General features: G+C 23.4%; 1 protein-coding gene across 1 annotated transcript; it reads left to right on the top strand.

Annotated features, from left to right (window-relative positions):
* Positions 1–1,961: 1,961 nt before the first annotated feature.
* LOC126898929 (major facilitator superfamily domain-containing protein 1) lies at positions 1,962–12,743 on the top strand. The gene is made up of 11 exons (XM_050673340.1): positions 1,962–2,308; positions 3,010–3,306; positions 3,375–3,525; positions 3,715–3,840; positions 6,478–6,689; positions 7,625–7,835; positions 9,310–9,523; positions 9,604–9,701; positions 11,542–11,654; positions 11,842–11,941; positions 12,021–12,743. The coding sequence occupies exons 2-11, from the start codon at positions 3,174–3,176 to the stop codon at positions 12,073–12,075; spliced, it is 1,413 nt and encodes a 470-aa protein (XP_050529297.1). The 5' UTR covers positions 1,962–2,308; positions 3,010–3,173; the 3' UTR covers positions 12,076–12,743.
* The last annotated feature ends 2,955 nt before the right edge of the window (positions 12,744–15,698 follow it).

Below are 15,698 nucleotides of genomic sequence, written 5' to 3' on the forward strand. Positions count from 1 at the left end.
TAGAATGCCGTTTTACCTTAAACTTGTTTAAATCGTTATTATTGATGCGGGAGTGAATCACCTAGGAGATGACAGCTAATGGTATATCCAATAAGTAACGAGAGTAGACAATATTTAAATCACAAATGAACATATACAGAGTGATTTTTTTATCATAACCCACTCAATTACTTACAGAATAAATATATTTAAACATTTTTTTTTTTGTTATCTTTAGTTACACATTATTCTTGAATTATTAACTATGTAATACTTTTTAAATGCATCCCTTATGCCTTGTAAGGGGGTCAATGTGTGCTGTATGTCCCAATGTCGTAATGTTATCATATGACGTATATCGGTATTAATTTTGCAGCCAAAATTATATAAATACAAAACAATATTTATTTTTTAAAGTTGATTTTTTCATAAGCCGAGGGTTAAAAAGTTAAAAAATTTTTTATAGTATTCGGCATCCGGTTGCCCCCAAACATCTGCTGCCCGGGGCGAGTGCCCTTAAAACCCTCCGTTAAATCCGGCCCTGATCGTTTTGCTACCAAAATGTCATAAAATATGTTTGCAATTAATCATTGACAAAAATAAAATATTTGCTCATATAAATGAATTTTTCAGTCATTTGAAGTGAAGGTCCGTAATTAGTAGACAATTTTATAATTCTAATAAGAATTGTTTCCATTATTTGTTCTTTTTTGAAGGTCTGTTTAGTGTTTCTTGGAGAAAAAAAAACGAAAGATTTTTTTTACTGCAGATTTCATAATTAACATTATTTTAATCGTATTTATGTTTAATTATAAACCTAATAATAACTTTAACCTTAGATCATTATTTAAGTAGAATATTTTTGTTGTTCTTTTATTTTATAATTGTATAATGATATATTATAACATATTCCACCATTATCACCAAGAATTGTTTACGTAAATAATGATTTAAAGTATTTATATAATAATATAAGTACGATTAAAATAAAATAATATTAATTATAAAGTCTGAAATAAAAAATATATAGGTATTTTATTTCTTTATAAAACATTAGATAAGGATGGTCACGAGGAAAAGAAAGAAAGGAAACAGTTCTTATTGGATTCATGTTTTATGTATAAAACGACGAAAAGAACATTACATTGATGGAATAGATATCATTTAAAAATAAATTAAATTATACGGGTATTTCCTATTAAAATATGAGGGGTTGAAGCCGCCCTCATGGTTTATATTGTAAATATTAATTTCTACTCTTGTAAATAAATTTATCTAACATATTTCTATTATATATTTTTATAACAGGATGTTGATGCATATATTTCTTTGAATCACAAGTAGAACAGTGTTGTTCAACATATCGGTAAGTAATTTATAAAAATCTGTTGTCTACATTTTTCATAGGCTATAATGTATTGTATTTTGTAGCAGCTGTTACATTTAAAATAGTGTTAAATATTGATAATAAAGAATTTATTATTTATTATTAAGTGTAGCGTCAATCGTAGATAAGATGAGAGGAAATAGACTTAGATGGTTTGGTTATGTTATGAGGAGAGAGGCTGTAAGAACAGTTATGAAAATGAATGTTGAAGGAAGAAGACGTAGAAGAAGATCAAAATAAAGATGGAGGGATATTACTGTCTGTGATATGAGGACAGCTTATGTCAGCGTAAATGATGTGGGAGATTGTGTCATGTGGAAGTTTAGGATAAGGGTGGCCGACCGCAAGTACTTGAGATAAAGTTAAAGAAATAGAAGAAGACAAGCGAAATTTTAAAACGGAAAATCTCTTCCAGGTCGACCTTATTTGAGGGGCTAGGATTTTAGTATATAGCTAGAGATAGTGTATAGCTAGAGACTAGAGATTAATCATTATTATTATTTCAGATAATAATTTTTTATTATTTATGATTTTATATTATGCTATTATCAGAAATTATGATAACTGGTCGATTGATAAGAATTTTTTTTTCCTTTATATTATTTATATTTGTAATCGCTTCTGCACAATGTTCAATTCTGCTTTATTATAATTCATTACTTGGCGTGTTCGTATGAACTACTAACAAAAGACTCTCTTTATTGTAATACAAAGAGTAGCTAACATTGGTATTTTGTGTATAGAACTGGTTCACAATCATCTTGAAAATTTTTTTATCTTTATTATTTTTCACCATATGGTTCGGTTATTAGCATAAAACTATAAAATATTCTTAGTTTTTTAAGAGTAATGTTTATTAAAATGGCTATTAAAAAATATTTTTAATGAAAGACATTTTTCAATATTTGTTAAAATTTTATTAATGGACAAAATGATACTAAAGTAAGTCTATAACTAAATTTAATTAGAATTAAATTAATTTTTAAAATATTGGTTTAAACTTGTTGAAGTATTTTAATATATAAATGTTTCTGAAATTCCTTATATAATAAATCAAAATTATTTATGTTGTTTATTTTTTTTTTTGGAAAACAAATCTATTGCTTGAAATTAAAATGTATTTTTACAGAACATACCTGTAAAAAAAATTGTTATGTATCGTGAAACCTTATAAAACAACTGTGATAATTGTACAAAAATATCAATGTAGTTCTCATGTTTGTAATTATCATATACAATAATAACTTTAGTTTGTATTTTATAAAATTGGTAATGATATAATATCTCCATAGTTTAAAAGGAGTAAAAATGAACTCAAACTAGTGCTAAAATTTATGTATTATAATCATTTTTTTTAATGATAATAACTTTTCAATGGATAGATTGGTTAGATGACACATTTAAATTTTGAAAAAAAACCTTTTTTTGTCATAGAGTATTTCAATAAAAAAAAAATGGCTGTAGCATTTGATTTTCAATATAAAACAGTGCTTTATATCATAAGAATAAAGCTAGAAACATTTAAACTTATTGTCGCTCTTTAAATTTTAATATCTAAGAAATATATTTACTACAATTTTTTTAATTCAATATTTAGAATTTTATATTATAAATTTAAAATTTTTTAATTTTATGTTTTATAGATTTTAAAGATAGAAAATATGACTACAAATATCATATTGCCCTAATCTACAGAAAATAGAATAAAAACTGCCTAAAGAATCTGCTGGCTTATTAATTTAAGTACTTAACATACTAGATTTGAATATTGATATTTTGTAAATTGTTATTAGTCAAAAATTCTAATATGGTTGACCATGCTCCTGGAACATCTGGATCCATTAATAGCTATGAAAATGAAGAAATATTAACTTGGAAGCATCCAATGCATATTTTCCAACGAATTTTAGCATTGATTTTTATGTGTTTAATTGGATTTGGTGGGATTAACTTACAATTCGTTATTAAAATTATAGCTTATCATTAATTTTAATCTTATATTTTCTAGGTTCTTATTTCTGTTATGATAACCCCGGAGCATTACAAGACAACTTTTTAAAGGATTTAAATTTAACTACTTCTCAATTTGTCTATTTATATACTTGGTATTCCTGGCCAAATGTTATTCTATGCTTTGTGGGTGGTTTTCTTATTGACAGGTTAATATATTTAGTAAATTTTTTTATAAATTTTTAAAATTTCATAATTCTACATTTAAATCTGTATATATACATTTTGTATACTATTGTAGTTTAAGACAAATATTCATTAAAATAAATGAATTCAACTAAAATTACTAAATAATAATATAAATTAATTCATCAATTGTATGATTTATGAATTTGTAGAGTTTTTGGATTACGTTTAGGAACCATTATTTATGCATTGTTGGTTGTCATTGGGCAAGTAGTTTTTGCAAGTGGTGCATATTTCAATAGATTGTGGATTATGCTTCTAGGACGTCTGATATTTGGGTAGTACAATATATTGTTTAATTCAATTATTATTATTTTATACTAATAAAATGTTTAATATCTTAAAATTTAAGAAAAATATTATTTTAATGCTAATAACTAAAGTATAGCTTATTGTACTTAACTTTACTAGATCCCTAAGTTATTCAACACTAATAGCCAATGCCTTATCCTTGTATTTATTAGATAACTTGTCAATATAAAAAAACTTTTAAATGAAAAATTTTCTATGTAGTTTAAAGCTACACTTTTATATATACTATAGTTTCCCCTCGTGAGAAGAAATTTTTTATTCATATGAAAATTATTTTACTATATTTTAGATTTTAGCTTCGATGAAAAGGTGAGAAGGTATTTTTTTGTGACTATTATTTATTTTCTCAGTTCTAACTTGACCTTCTTTTTTCAACGATACGTCAAATGATTACAATTCATATCTAGTTGAAGATATTACCCCCAAAAATTGTAAAAATTCCCTCTTTCCCATAAAAGTCTAGTGTATAAAACTTATAACTTTGTTAACTGCTATAACTTTATCAATAATGGCCACATATATATATATATATTTTTTTATATAGATGCATGATGTCTTTACCTATCATTTGGTATATTTTTTTTATAAATCTGACTCTTGAACTACCCATAGGGGGGATTTAAAATGACAACTTTTTTTTTTTAATTAAAGTAAATCATTAAAATTAATTTAGTTTTGTATATTTCAATTGTAGAATCTTTATAAATACCAAACGTTACTTAGAAATGCTTACTATGATTTCTATTTAAGGGTTCTATTACGATAAAATTGCAAAAAAATATTGAGCTTTTCTGATAAATATACTGTAAATAGTAAATATAAAATTTGCGTATTAATCTTAACAATACAATTTTTTTTTTAATTCTTCATAAAATTTTCTATTTAATGTCAATTTCAAACTTGCAATTTGAGCTAAAAGTTATGCTAATAAGTTAATTTTTTTAGCTTCGATACGAAGCTGAGATGGTTTTAATTTTACCATGATGTGTTTTTTTTGTGTTTGTTGCCACTTTTTCTCAGCTCTCACTGAACCGATTTCTTTTAACAATACGTTAAAAGATTTAAAATCGTATCTAGTTGAAAACATTACCCTTAAAAATTCAAAAATTTTCTTTTGTTTCCCGCAAATGGGGGAAATCTCCAAAAAAAATTAAAATTTTTAAAATCGGTAAATTTTGTTATTTTTTTCATTTTTTTTACTTAAAACTTCTATACATTTTTCAAAAATCAACAAATAAACATTATTTTCTTTTATATTAAAACCTTAGATATTTACCTTTCATTTGATATCATTTTTTTGAAAATCTAACACTTAACCTGCTCACTGGGGGGGATTTAAAGTAGTAACTTCATTACAAAAAATAACTTTTTCAACTTAATTTTTGAAAATATTCCGGAAATACTGCGTCCTTTAAATTTATATAAAATTAAAGGTTATGTCATGTACTATAAAATGAAAAAAAAAATTTGTTCTGACGCCTTATCATCTATGTGTAAATTGCCACCTAAATTAAACAAAAATGTAATATTTGCAAAAAAAATCAGCTTCTATCGTGATGTTTTTTGTTCTTAAAACTACCATAACTTATTGAAATATTAACAAATAAAAATTATATTTTTTTATATAGAAACTTTTCATTTAATAAAATTTTTTTTTAAATTTGAACTTTAACTTGCCCAAAGAGGGGGATTCAAAATAGCGGCTTTTTCACAAATAGTCAATTTTTTAAACATAACTTTTGAAAATGTTCCGGAGATACTGAGTCCTTTAAACATATATCAAATGAAAGCTTATGATATGTATTATAAAATGAAAAAAAAATTTGTCCAAACGATTTCTATTCTGCGCGCAAATAACTGCCATAATTAAAAACATTAAGTATAGTACTATCAAATTTTGATAAGAAAAAGTTACATATTTATAATCCCAAAGTTAACTGGAAAGACTTATATTTGTTCATTTATTTTCTCAATGTATGTTACAACGTTTTATATTGTAAAATAAACATAGAAATAATTTTTCTTAAAATCTACTATAAAAAATAGCAATCTTGATTTTTTTTTTACATTTTTTTAAGTTAAAAATTTTTTTTATTAAATTAAAAATATATACATTTTTGATGATATTTTTATAGTTTAAAGTATAAATGATAATTAAAAAAAATAAAAGTAACGCAAAATATTCAGTAGAATATTGTTAGATTCGTCAAAACATTATGAACCATTCTGTATAAATTCAATTTTTAGTCTTTATAAATTATAATTGTAGTATGAACTTAAAGATCATTAAAAACCCTTTTTTATTCTAAAAATTTGTTTTTATATAGCTTTATATTAAATCAGTGTATTAGCCTATTGGAAGATTCCCAATACATTGTATAAATTTGTATATATGAGATAAACAGTTAGTTATTTGAAATATTTTTATTATTTTTTATTATTAATTAATTAATAATAGCATAGAAAACTGTACAAATAACACACGTGTACTACTTTACTTCATCCTATGCGAAATAATGTAGCTTATTGAAATTCATTGTTAGTGCATTAAAAGTAGTCATGTAAGTGCTCTTAAACTTAATTAATACACTGTTTAATTTTAGAATAGGAGGTGAATCATTAGCAGTTGCTCAAAATAGTTATGCAGTTTTATGGTTTAAAGGTAAAGAACTTAATATGGTGTTTGGATTTCAATTAAGCTTTGCAAGAGTAGGATCAACTGTTAACTTTTTGGTGATGGAACCATTATATCAATATATCAAAACTGTGTTTAATTTTCCTGATAATAAGTCAATGGCATTTGTTTTATTTGCAGGTGATTTACATATTAAGTCATGTATTTTAAGTTACTATTTTTAATTTTAATCATTATAATAAAAAATATGTCAATAAATCTTAAGCATAGAAAAGAAGGAGGGGAATCTGTTGTCACTAGTTAAAATACAGATTGGTAAAAGTAGTATTTGCCCCCCCCCCCTCAAAAATGAATGAAACAAAAAATGTATTATTAAAAAAAAATATTATTGTCAAAAATGTTAAGTTGTATTAAATTTAAAAAAACTTTCTTTAATATTTTGATTTTATAATTGAAAATAATTATAATTATAAAATAATTTTTCAATTATTTTTAAAACTATTTATTATTGATTTCAGATTTTCTGATTAAACGATAATATTATTATTATTATTTTATTATCAATTTTAGCCTAGCAAACTTTATTGACCCAGATGAAATTGCTATCAGATTTTTGCTTAAGATTAAGTTTGTTTTTTATTCTGTATTTATCATGTACTATTATATTTTAATGCTGTAACTTTACTTTGATTTTGAATATCCTATAAATTTAACTAAATATTTTTCAAAGTTTATGCTATGGTAATATTTTTTATATATTGTAATAAATAAAAAAGTTCTAATGTGAGGTGATGTACAGTAATTAGTAATCTCCTTTTTTTATTTCAACTTTCACATTTTATAATTTTGAATACAATAATTATAATTTTAAAATTATGTAAAATATGAAAAAGTAAAAATTAAAAAAGGTGATAAATCAGCCATCATCTTTTTTACCAGCTGTACAACGTCTCATATTATAACCAAAATTATTTTTGCAATATATTTTTTGCTTTAAATGTTTAGATTCATATAATTCTGTTGATTATTTTAAAATAAAGTAATTTTATTAGATATAATATGATATTTATATATTTTTTACTAAATTTCTGATCACTAATTTTCTTTTAAAACAGCCAGTTTAACTTGTGTTATTTCTCTAATGAGCTCATTAATTTTGGCTTGGCAAGATAAGAGAGCTGAAAGATTGTTACACAGAAAGTTGCCTTCTGCTGAGGAAGTAGTAAAGATAACAGATGTGAAGAATTTTAATAAATCATTTTGGCTTGTAACATTTATTATTGTTTGTTATTATACATCTATATTCCCATTTGTCGCTCTTGGAAAGTAAGATTTAAATCATAACTACTTTATTTATAATTTAAAATATTTATGTTTGCTTTATTTTNTTTTATTAAGTTCTTTGACTTTATTTATAATTTAAAATATTTATGTTTGCTTTATTTTTTCATGTTAACATAATTTGACAAAATTTAGTTTCACTTCGTAGAACTTACTTCATTTTTTTTATTTTTTATTGTGGGTTGTAATGTTATTAACTGTTTGATTTTCAAATCTAAACAAACTAAACTAAAGGTGTTGGGCTTGTTTAGTAAGTCAAACTAGTATAATCAAACAACATGTAGAATTTGTTGAAGAATGATAAAATAATGTTTTGATGAAAAATTATCAAATTGGTATTTGATAAATTATTTAGATAGTTTGGTTCTCTCTAGATTTGATGAAAAATTGAAAATTTAGTTTAATTTTAGATATCAGGGTTTGTAATATCATTAATTAGTAATATTGTAATAGTATATGTTTATCAAAATGTATTGTCATAATAATACTTTAAAATATAGTGTCATTAAAATTAATATTTTAAATTAAATACTTAGATACAATAATTTTTATTCAAAATTATAAATAAAAATAATTTTTTAGTGAATATTTTATTTTTTTCATAGTTAGCCTAATGTCGAAACTATAGTAGTTACATTTTTAATTTTAAATTACTTTTGGCTTTAACTTTTATATTTTTATACTGTTATTAATATTAAAATTCCTATTTATATTATTTCATTGTGTCCTTAGTCTAGAAAACCTGAAAAACATGGAAAAGTTCGAAGATTAAGATAATGTTGATATATGAGGAGCTCAGAGCCAGATCGGACTATCCTTTTAAATATAACAGCTGAGAAAAACAAAATTTTGTAGTTTGAACAACAAATTAAAATTTTAATTGAAAAAACTAAGACATATACTTTTACACTTATGAATAGTAGTTATCCTTTAAAATAATTCACTAATTAAACAGCTGTTAAAAAAAAAAAATCAAGGATGGTCCACTCTAGCATTATAGAATTAATTTTTATAAGGCTTGATCTAAATTGTTTTTTGGCATTATCTAATAAAATTAAAAAAAAACAAATTATTTTGATACATGCATTACTAGATAGCAGTAGATTAGAATGATTGCAATAATTTTATCAAAAATGAAAAAAATGTATAAAATAGTTCGCTCTAGCTCTGAGCGCCTCACATACCCTTTCATATATTTAGATTGTTAATTTTCAACATTTTTGTAGTATAGCTCTCTTTAGTTTCCTTAGTTTCTTCTATGCAAATAAGTTTTGATGAAATCATACGCCCCTGCATAAATTATATCACAACCATTAAGCAAAGCATAGAATTTTAAATCTTACTTTTAATTATGGAATAATCAGAGAATTTATCAATTTTGAATTTGTGCTTACTATATGCTGTACATTATTTTATTTAATTAGATAAAATAAATCTAAATATTTAATTATTTTTGTAGGGTATTTTTTGAAAAGAAGTATCACTTCAGTTCCGGGGAAGCTAATATTATTAATGGAATCATATATAGTTCAGGTGCATTTCTTGCACCGTTATTTGGTATTATTATAGACAAAACTGGACGAAATTTATTTTGGGTATTTATATCAATCTTTGGAACATTAGTTGCACATTTGTTGTTAACTTTAACTTATGTTAACCCCTATATTGCAATGGTAATATATATATATATATTTTAAAGTAAAAGTTATCCAGAAGAGTTCCTATTTAAATTTTATAATACAATTTATTTTAGTTAACAATGGGTACTTCATACTCTATGCTAGCTAGTGCATTATGGCCATTAATCGCTATGGTAGTGCCTGAACGTCAAATGGGAACAGCTTATGGCATGTAAGTACATAATAAGTTATTAATAATATATAATTGATGGTTAAATTTTATAATATATAACTAAACCTATTTATTATATACATATTGAATTAATGGGTATTCTCACAGGAGGTATCGGAGTAGAACTACTCTATAATAAAAATACATATAAAGATTACATTTTGAAGATTATATATTATAGTGTTTAAAATGTCTCTAGTATAGTATAGTGATAATATTGCTATGATAATAATAATATCATGTAACTACATTCTTTCAATTTTTTACAAAATCAAAAAAAATCTGAATATACTCTAGCAATAATTACCATGTAGTCATTTATCTGTGGCTTATGTCCTAAAACAAATATGTCTTAAAAATAGGTTTTTAATAGAAATAAATAGAAATGTCAAAGACTTTTATGATTAAATCTGGAAATTTAAAAAATTGATTATACCTATCATATACTTAAACTATGTAAGGGAGAGTTTTAGAATTAAAACGTCTACTACATATACATTTTACGTATACATTTTTTTATGTATAATCTATATGTAATAGATATGTGATGTATATTATATTTAAAACATTTAGGTAGGGGTTTATGCATGCAAATCATTTCATAAATCTATTTTTATACCTCTAGACTAGTAGGAGTAAATAAAAAGGTGTTTTAGAGTTCAAAATTCCCACAAAAAATAAAAATAATAGAGGGATTAATAAAACCATTCCCTTCACTTAAATAATATATGCCAATGTCCATCAAGCCAAGTATGGATTTTTGTTTACATTGATTAGAAAAGTCGGGGAATTCAAAAAACTTTAATTTGTGGCAATCATTAATTTAGCTGTGATATACTAATATATTATATAACTTCACAAGGAAATAAAAAATATTTTTGTATACAAATATAATTTTTTGGAAATTGTCAGATCTTTAAAATTGTTTAGGAAATTTCAAGATAACCAATCTCTAAAATTTAATTGAAGAAAAATTTTTATATCAAAATTTATATTGATTCTGTGGTATTTGTTTCATAAGTTTTTCATGTTTGTTAGAATATGAATTTTTATAATTACAATATCAAATATTAGTCTATGTTATGCAACATAGACTGACACTGAATGATAGGTCTTATACAGTGTTATCCGTTTATCATAATTCAATCAATAGTTCAAACAACTAAAATATAAAGAATTTTTAATTTTTTTTTTTACTTTTAGTTGCATTATATTTTTTAATTAATGGCTATGTAATACTGTAATAAGTTCATTCTTTATACTTTATAGGGTGTTAACTTAATTTTTTCATATAAAAACATAATTAATTTTTTTTTAATAAAGATTTATTAATTTTATCTTGTAGCATTAGAATTTTTTATATATTTAATTTGTTTATCAGTTATAAAACTTTAAAGTTTTTATTTTTGGAGTTAAAATGTATATACAACATCCAAGGAATTAAAAATACTGGTAGCTAAATGTTTTATTGTAACATTACTATTAAAAATACAATATGCTACCTAAAGTAACAAAAAAAAAATTCCTTAGTGAGTAATAACTATTTTCAGAGTATAGTATGATTAATGATAAACTGATCACTCTGTATAATCTTATTAAAATGTGGATTCTTCCATGAAAATTTATTGTTTAACACATTAGAAGTATAAGCCATTATTATTATTTTAAGACTTTTACATTAGATTGTTTACATTTTTTTTATAATAATATTATGATTGTATAAAGAATTACATTTTATCTGATTTTTGAAAATTAAATAACCTATTTTTTTTTTATAAAAACGAAAAATGTTTTAATAAATTGTAAGAATATTTTTACTAAAGAATTTTTATATTTTAAGAGCTCAATCTGTTGAAAATCTGGGACTTGGTACAGTAGCTTTACTAACTGGTATTATAGTTGATGCAGATGGTTACTTTTTGGTTGAATTATTTTTCTGTCTGTTATTGAGTGGTAAGTTTTGACAAAATCAATTGTTTGCTACAAGAACATGAATAAAATTACCAATAACTTTACATAAAATCTTTTTAAATATGTATTTTGTAAAGTTATTAATATTTTGATTCATGTTCTTGTAGTTAGTAGATGATATAAGTATGAATACATTTTTCACTTTTTAAATAATATATTTTTATTATAGTTGCAATACTTTTGGCTTCAATTTTATGGTTATCAGATTCTTTGGGTAAAAAAGAGTTAAATATGAGTATTAAAGAGAGAAAACAGTTGCAACTAATTAAGTAAATATTAAAAAAAAAAAATTATTTATTTTTTCAACATGCATATAATTTTATATTATTTCCTATTTTTATTTTTTAGAAATTCTGATCCAGAAGAGCAAAATCTACTTAATGACGCATTAAATGAAGACTAAAAAGTATATTGCACTTTTATTTTTTTAAATTATTGACTACAATATTTTATTTTTTTGTGTTTATTTTATCAATACTCAGTTATAGGAAATAATTATCAAAATTGTGTTTCTAAATTTTAGAACACACACTAATATATATACATGTTATTATTATTATTGTGAAAAATTATTATGTGTCTTGATAAATAATATCATAATTACTGTATACTTGATCAAAAAAATATATATTTAAAACTATTTATCTACTCTTATAGTATGTTTAACATGAATATGTATACAAATATATGGTAATATTATGAACATATATGTTTAAAGGATTTAAAAACAATCTATTTAGTATATATAAAAAAATCATAATTTATTTTAATTTTTAATTTAAATCATTCCATATCAAACTGTATATTTTAGTTTTTAGTACGATCATGTGTACTAAGATTTCATTATTACATAATATTATTGCACATATTTTTATGTTCCTTGTAAGTTTTTTAATTTTAGTACTTAGTTACTTCTGTATAATTTGTTTGTATTTATCTAGATAATTTTTAATTTTTATTATTTTGATTATTGTGCTGTTTTTACTTGCAACCTATTTATTAAGTTTTATTTATGATTAAAATTTTATTATTATACTGGAGAATTGTAATTATTAAATGTTATAAATTTGATATTTCTCAAATTAGTGTTTTATATGAATTATTTTTTTAAATAACGTCTAGCAAATTTTATTTGACTTTTATAAAATTAAAACTTAGTTTCTTGGAACTTATCAAGGGTAACAATCAGGATCGTATTTACCTGGTGGCTTAGAGGCAAATAACTCCTTAAAAACTTTAAAGGGCATTAAAACTTAAAAAGTTTTCATAAGTTATAATCTCCCATGTTATTTTATCAAAATGTTAGATGATCAAAAGAACTTAAAAAAATTTTTTTTTTAATTTATTTATAGGCTTCAAAACATGTTCTTTAGTGTGATAATTATTTAAATTATGTAAATGTTATTACATAGTAAAAGAAAATGTTACATTATGTATATAGTTAATATTTTCTATTACTATTGTCTAATTATATTTTAAATAATCGAGTCAATTATTTAAAATAATCTGTGTGAAAAATCATCTTTGTGATTTGAAGAAAATAATAATTTTGGTTTCTTGTCTGTGGGCTAGGGTGTATTTGAGTGAGCTTGTTCTAATGTATGAATGTAATCTGACTTGTTGGAAAATAAGACATTCGAGAATAATATGATTTTAAATTGATGTGTTTCGCTATTTGATTTTTTGGACATTACCATAGGCAATGAAGTATACATCATTCTGACGTACTCTTGATTGTACTCTTGTGATTATGGTTATTTCACGTTTATTCAAAAAATTATTTGGATTTCTTGCGCAAAAATCTTAGAAATGGCCCTGAGTAGGTTGTTTTATTAAGTTCTTTGAATAATTAACTCACGAATCTGTTATTGATATTTGAATTATTAAATTAACCAAAAAAATTTTACTTTTATATTTACAATAGTTTTGAATTCTAAAATTAAAATTGGCGTAAAATTAATTATTTTTTATAGTATTATTTTACAATGAAATTAATGCACATATTTAACTAATTTAGGTATAATTAATATTAATAAAGTCGTAGAATAATAAATATTGAATAATTTTTTAATAGTTTGAAATCAATTAAACACGAGTTATTTGCCTGTAATTTTTCAAATCTTGTATTTAAAACTGAAGTTCAAAGGGGTTTTTTTCAGGATTTCACTTTGAATGTAATTTTTGCAAAAAAAAAAAGAAATAATTTATTCAGAGGATCTCAAATTAAATGATTCTTTTAGTATAAATACTGCAGTTCTTACTGCTACTTTGAATACTGGCCAGGGGCTTACAAATTTAGAACAGTTTTCTGTTGTACTAAATATGCCTTGTATGAGTAATAAAACGTATCAAATATATCATGATTAAATTGCCAAGCAAACTGAAAAAACTGCATGGGATTCGATAGAGTTAGAGGGGAAAGAAGAAACTAGGCTTGCTATTGAAAATGGAGAAGTGAATGACAAAGGACTTCCCATTATGGCTTATAAAACTTAAATATTTTAGTGTGTAAATAAAGTAGTTTTGTAAATTAAATTCTTATAATTAAAATTAGTTTTTTTATAGTTTTATAACTTCAAAATAATTGATGTGGATCTCATATGATTTAACTTGTTTTCTAAAAATATTTAGTTTTTCTTACTCGTCAAAAATAAATAGTTTAATTATTTTTATAATCAATTAAAATTTGTGAAATCATGACTATTAGTATTTACAATGAGGCTGGTGCTAAACTATAGTTTTTATACTACATAAAATAAACGCGTGTCGTTATCAATATAATCGTATTGCATCAATAAGTAAGGCAGGTATACAACCGGTTTTGTTATCGACTATAACACGACGAAAATACTCCCAATAATGGACACTCACATTAATAATCATTTATTTCTCACACGACACTGCGTAACATGTAAAAACTGCAAAATTACCTATATTCGACCCCTGAAAAAAGATCGGTACCCAGACGCCTTAAAGATATATTCAATATACAATTGTATGACTTGTTTAAAAAATGGGATTTTTGTTTGAAATTACATTTTCAATTAATAAACATTTTATTTAAAGTATTTTGATCCTTATCAATTATTAATTGTCCTATCAAATAACGAAAAAAAGGACGCATCTTTGGTTTAAATTAAAAGTTATATGATTTAAATTTTTATTGAGCTAATTTGAACGTTAAGGAAATTGGACTAATCATAGGTTATTCAAGAAATAAGATAAAAGAATTCTTCATAACAATGTTTTATCAGAAATATCTATTAATAATCTAACAACAAATGTATTTAAAATGTCTTGAACAATTAATACAGTATTAATATTATACGGAGGTAAATGGTAAACTCAATATGCTAGCAACCCATGTGAGGACTGAGACTTCTAAGCGCAATATTGGCATATTAATTGAGACAAGTACCCATAGAGCCACAAGTAGTAGAATCATTTGTATAATGAATAATATTGATTTCGAGCCTATATCTCGTACATTCAAAGTGTTGGCAATGTTAAGACTTCGATTTAAAATAAACTGTGTTAGTTGGGTTAACAATGTTAAAAATGGCACCATGGTACTAATGAGTCCAATTACTTGACGTACGGTTACTGTGATCACGGCGAATAGTGCAGTAATTACATGTAGAAAATTTATTTGTTCTGCTGATTGACCACAAAACTTCTCTTGATAATATCTGTTGATATCTTCTTTCATTAACAGCAAAATATCTCCGAAAGAAAATTGAGGTTGCTGTTAGAGAAAGTATATATTCATCATTACCATTGTTAAATCCATTAAGTAATTGGTTATTTCATTTTAATTTTACAATCAAACAATTTGTTAATTAAGTCTAAACTTACTTTATTTTTTTATCTTTATGAAAAATAAATATATTTTTTGATGGAATCTAGTTTTTTGTGTAGTAATATATAAGGCTGATAAGCTTTTTTTTGAAAATTCATTATCCATAGAATATAGTAGATATAGTTATAGAATAGGAAGAAAATAATATAGATGAAGATATATAAAGT

Source organism: Daktulosphaira vitifoliae, unplaced genomic scaffold (genome assembly GCF_025091365.1).
Source record: "Daktulosphaira vitifoliae isolate Bord-2020 unplaced genomic scaffold, ASM2509136v1 Scaffold_2, whole genome shotgun sequence".
NCBI classification, from domain to species: Eukaryota; Metazoa; Arthropoda; class Insecta; order Hemiptera; family Phylloxeridae; genus Daktulosphaira; species Daktulosphaira vitifoliae.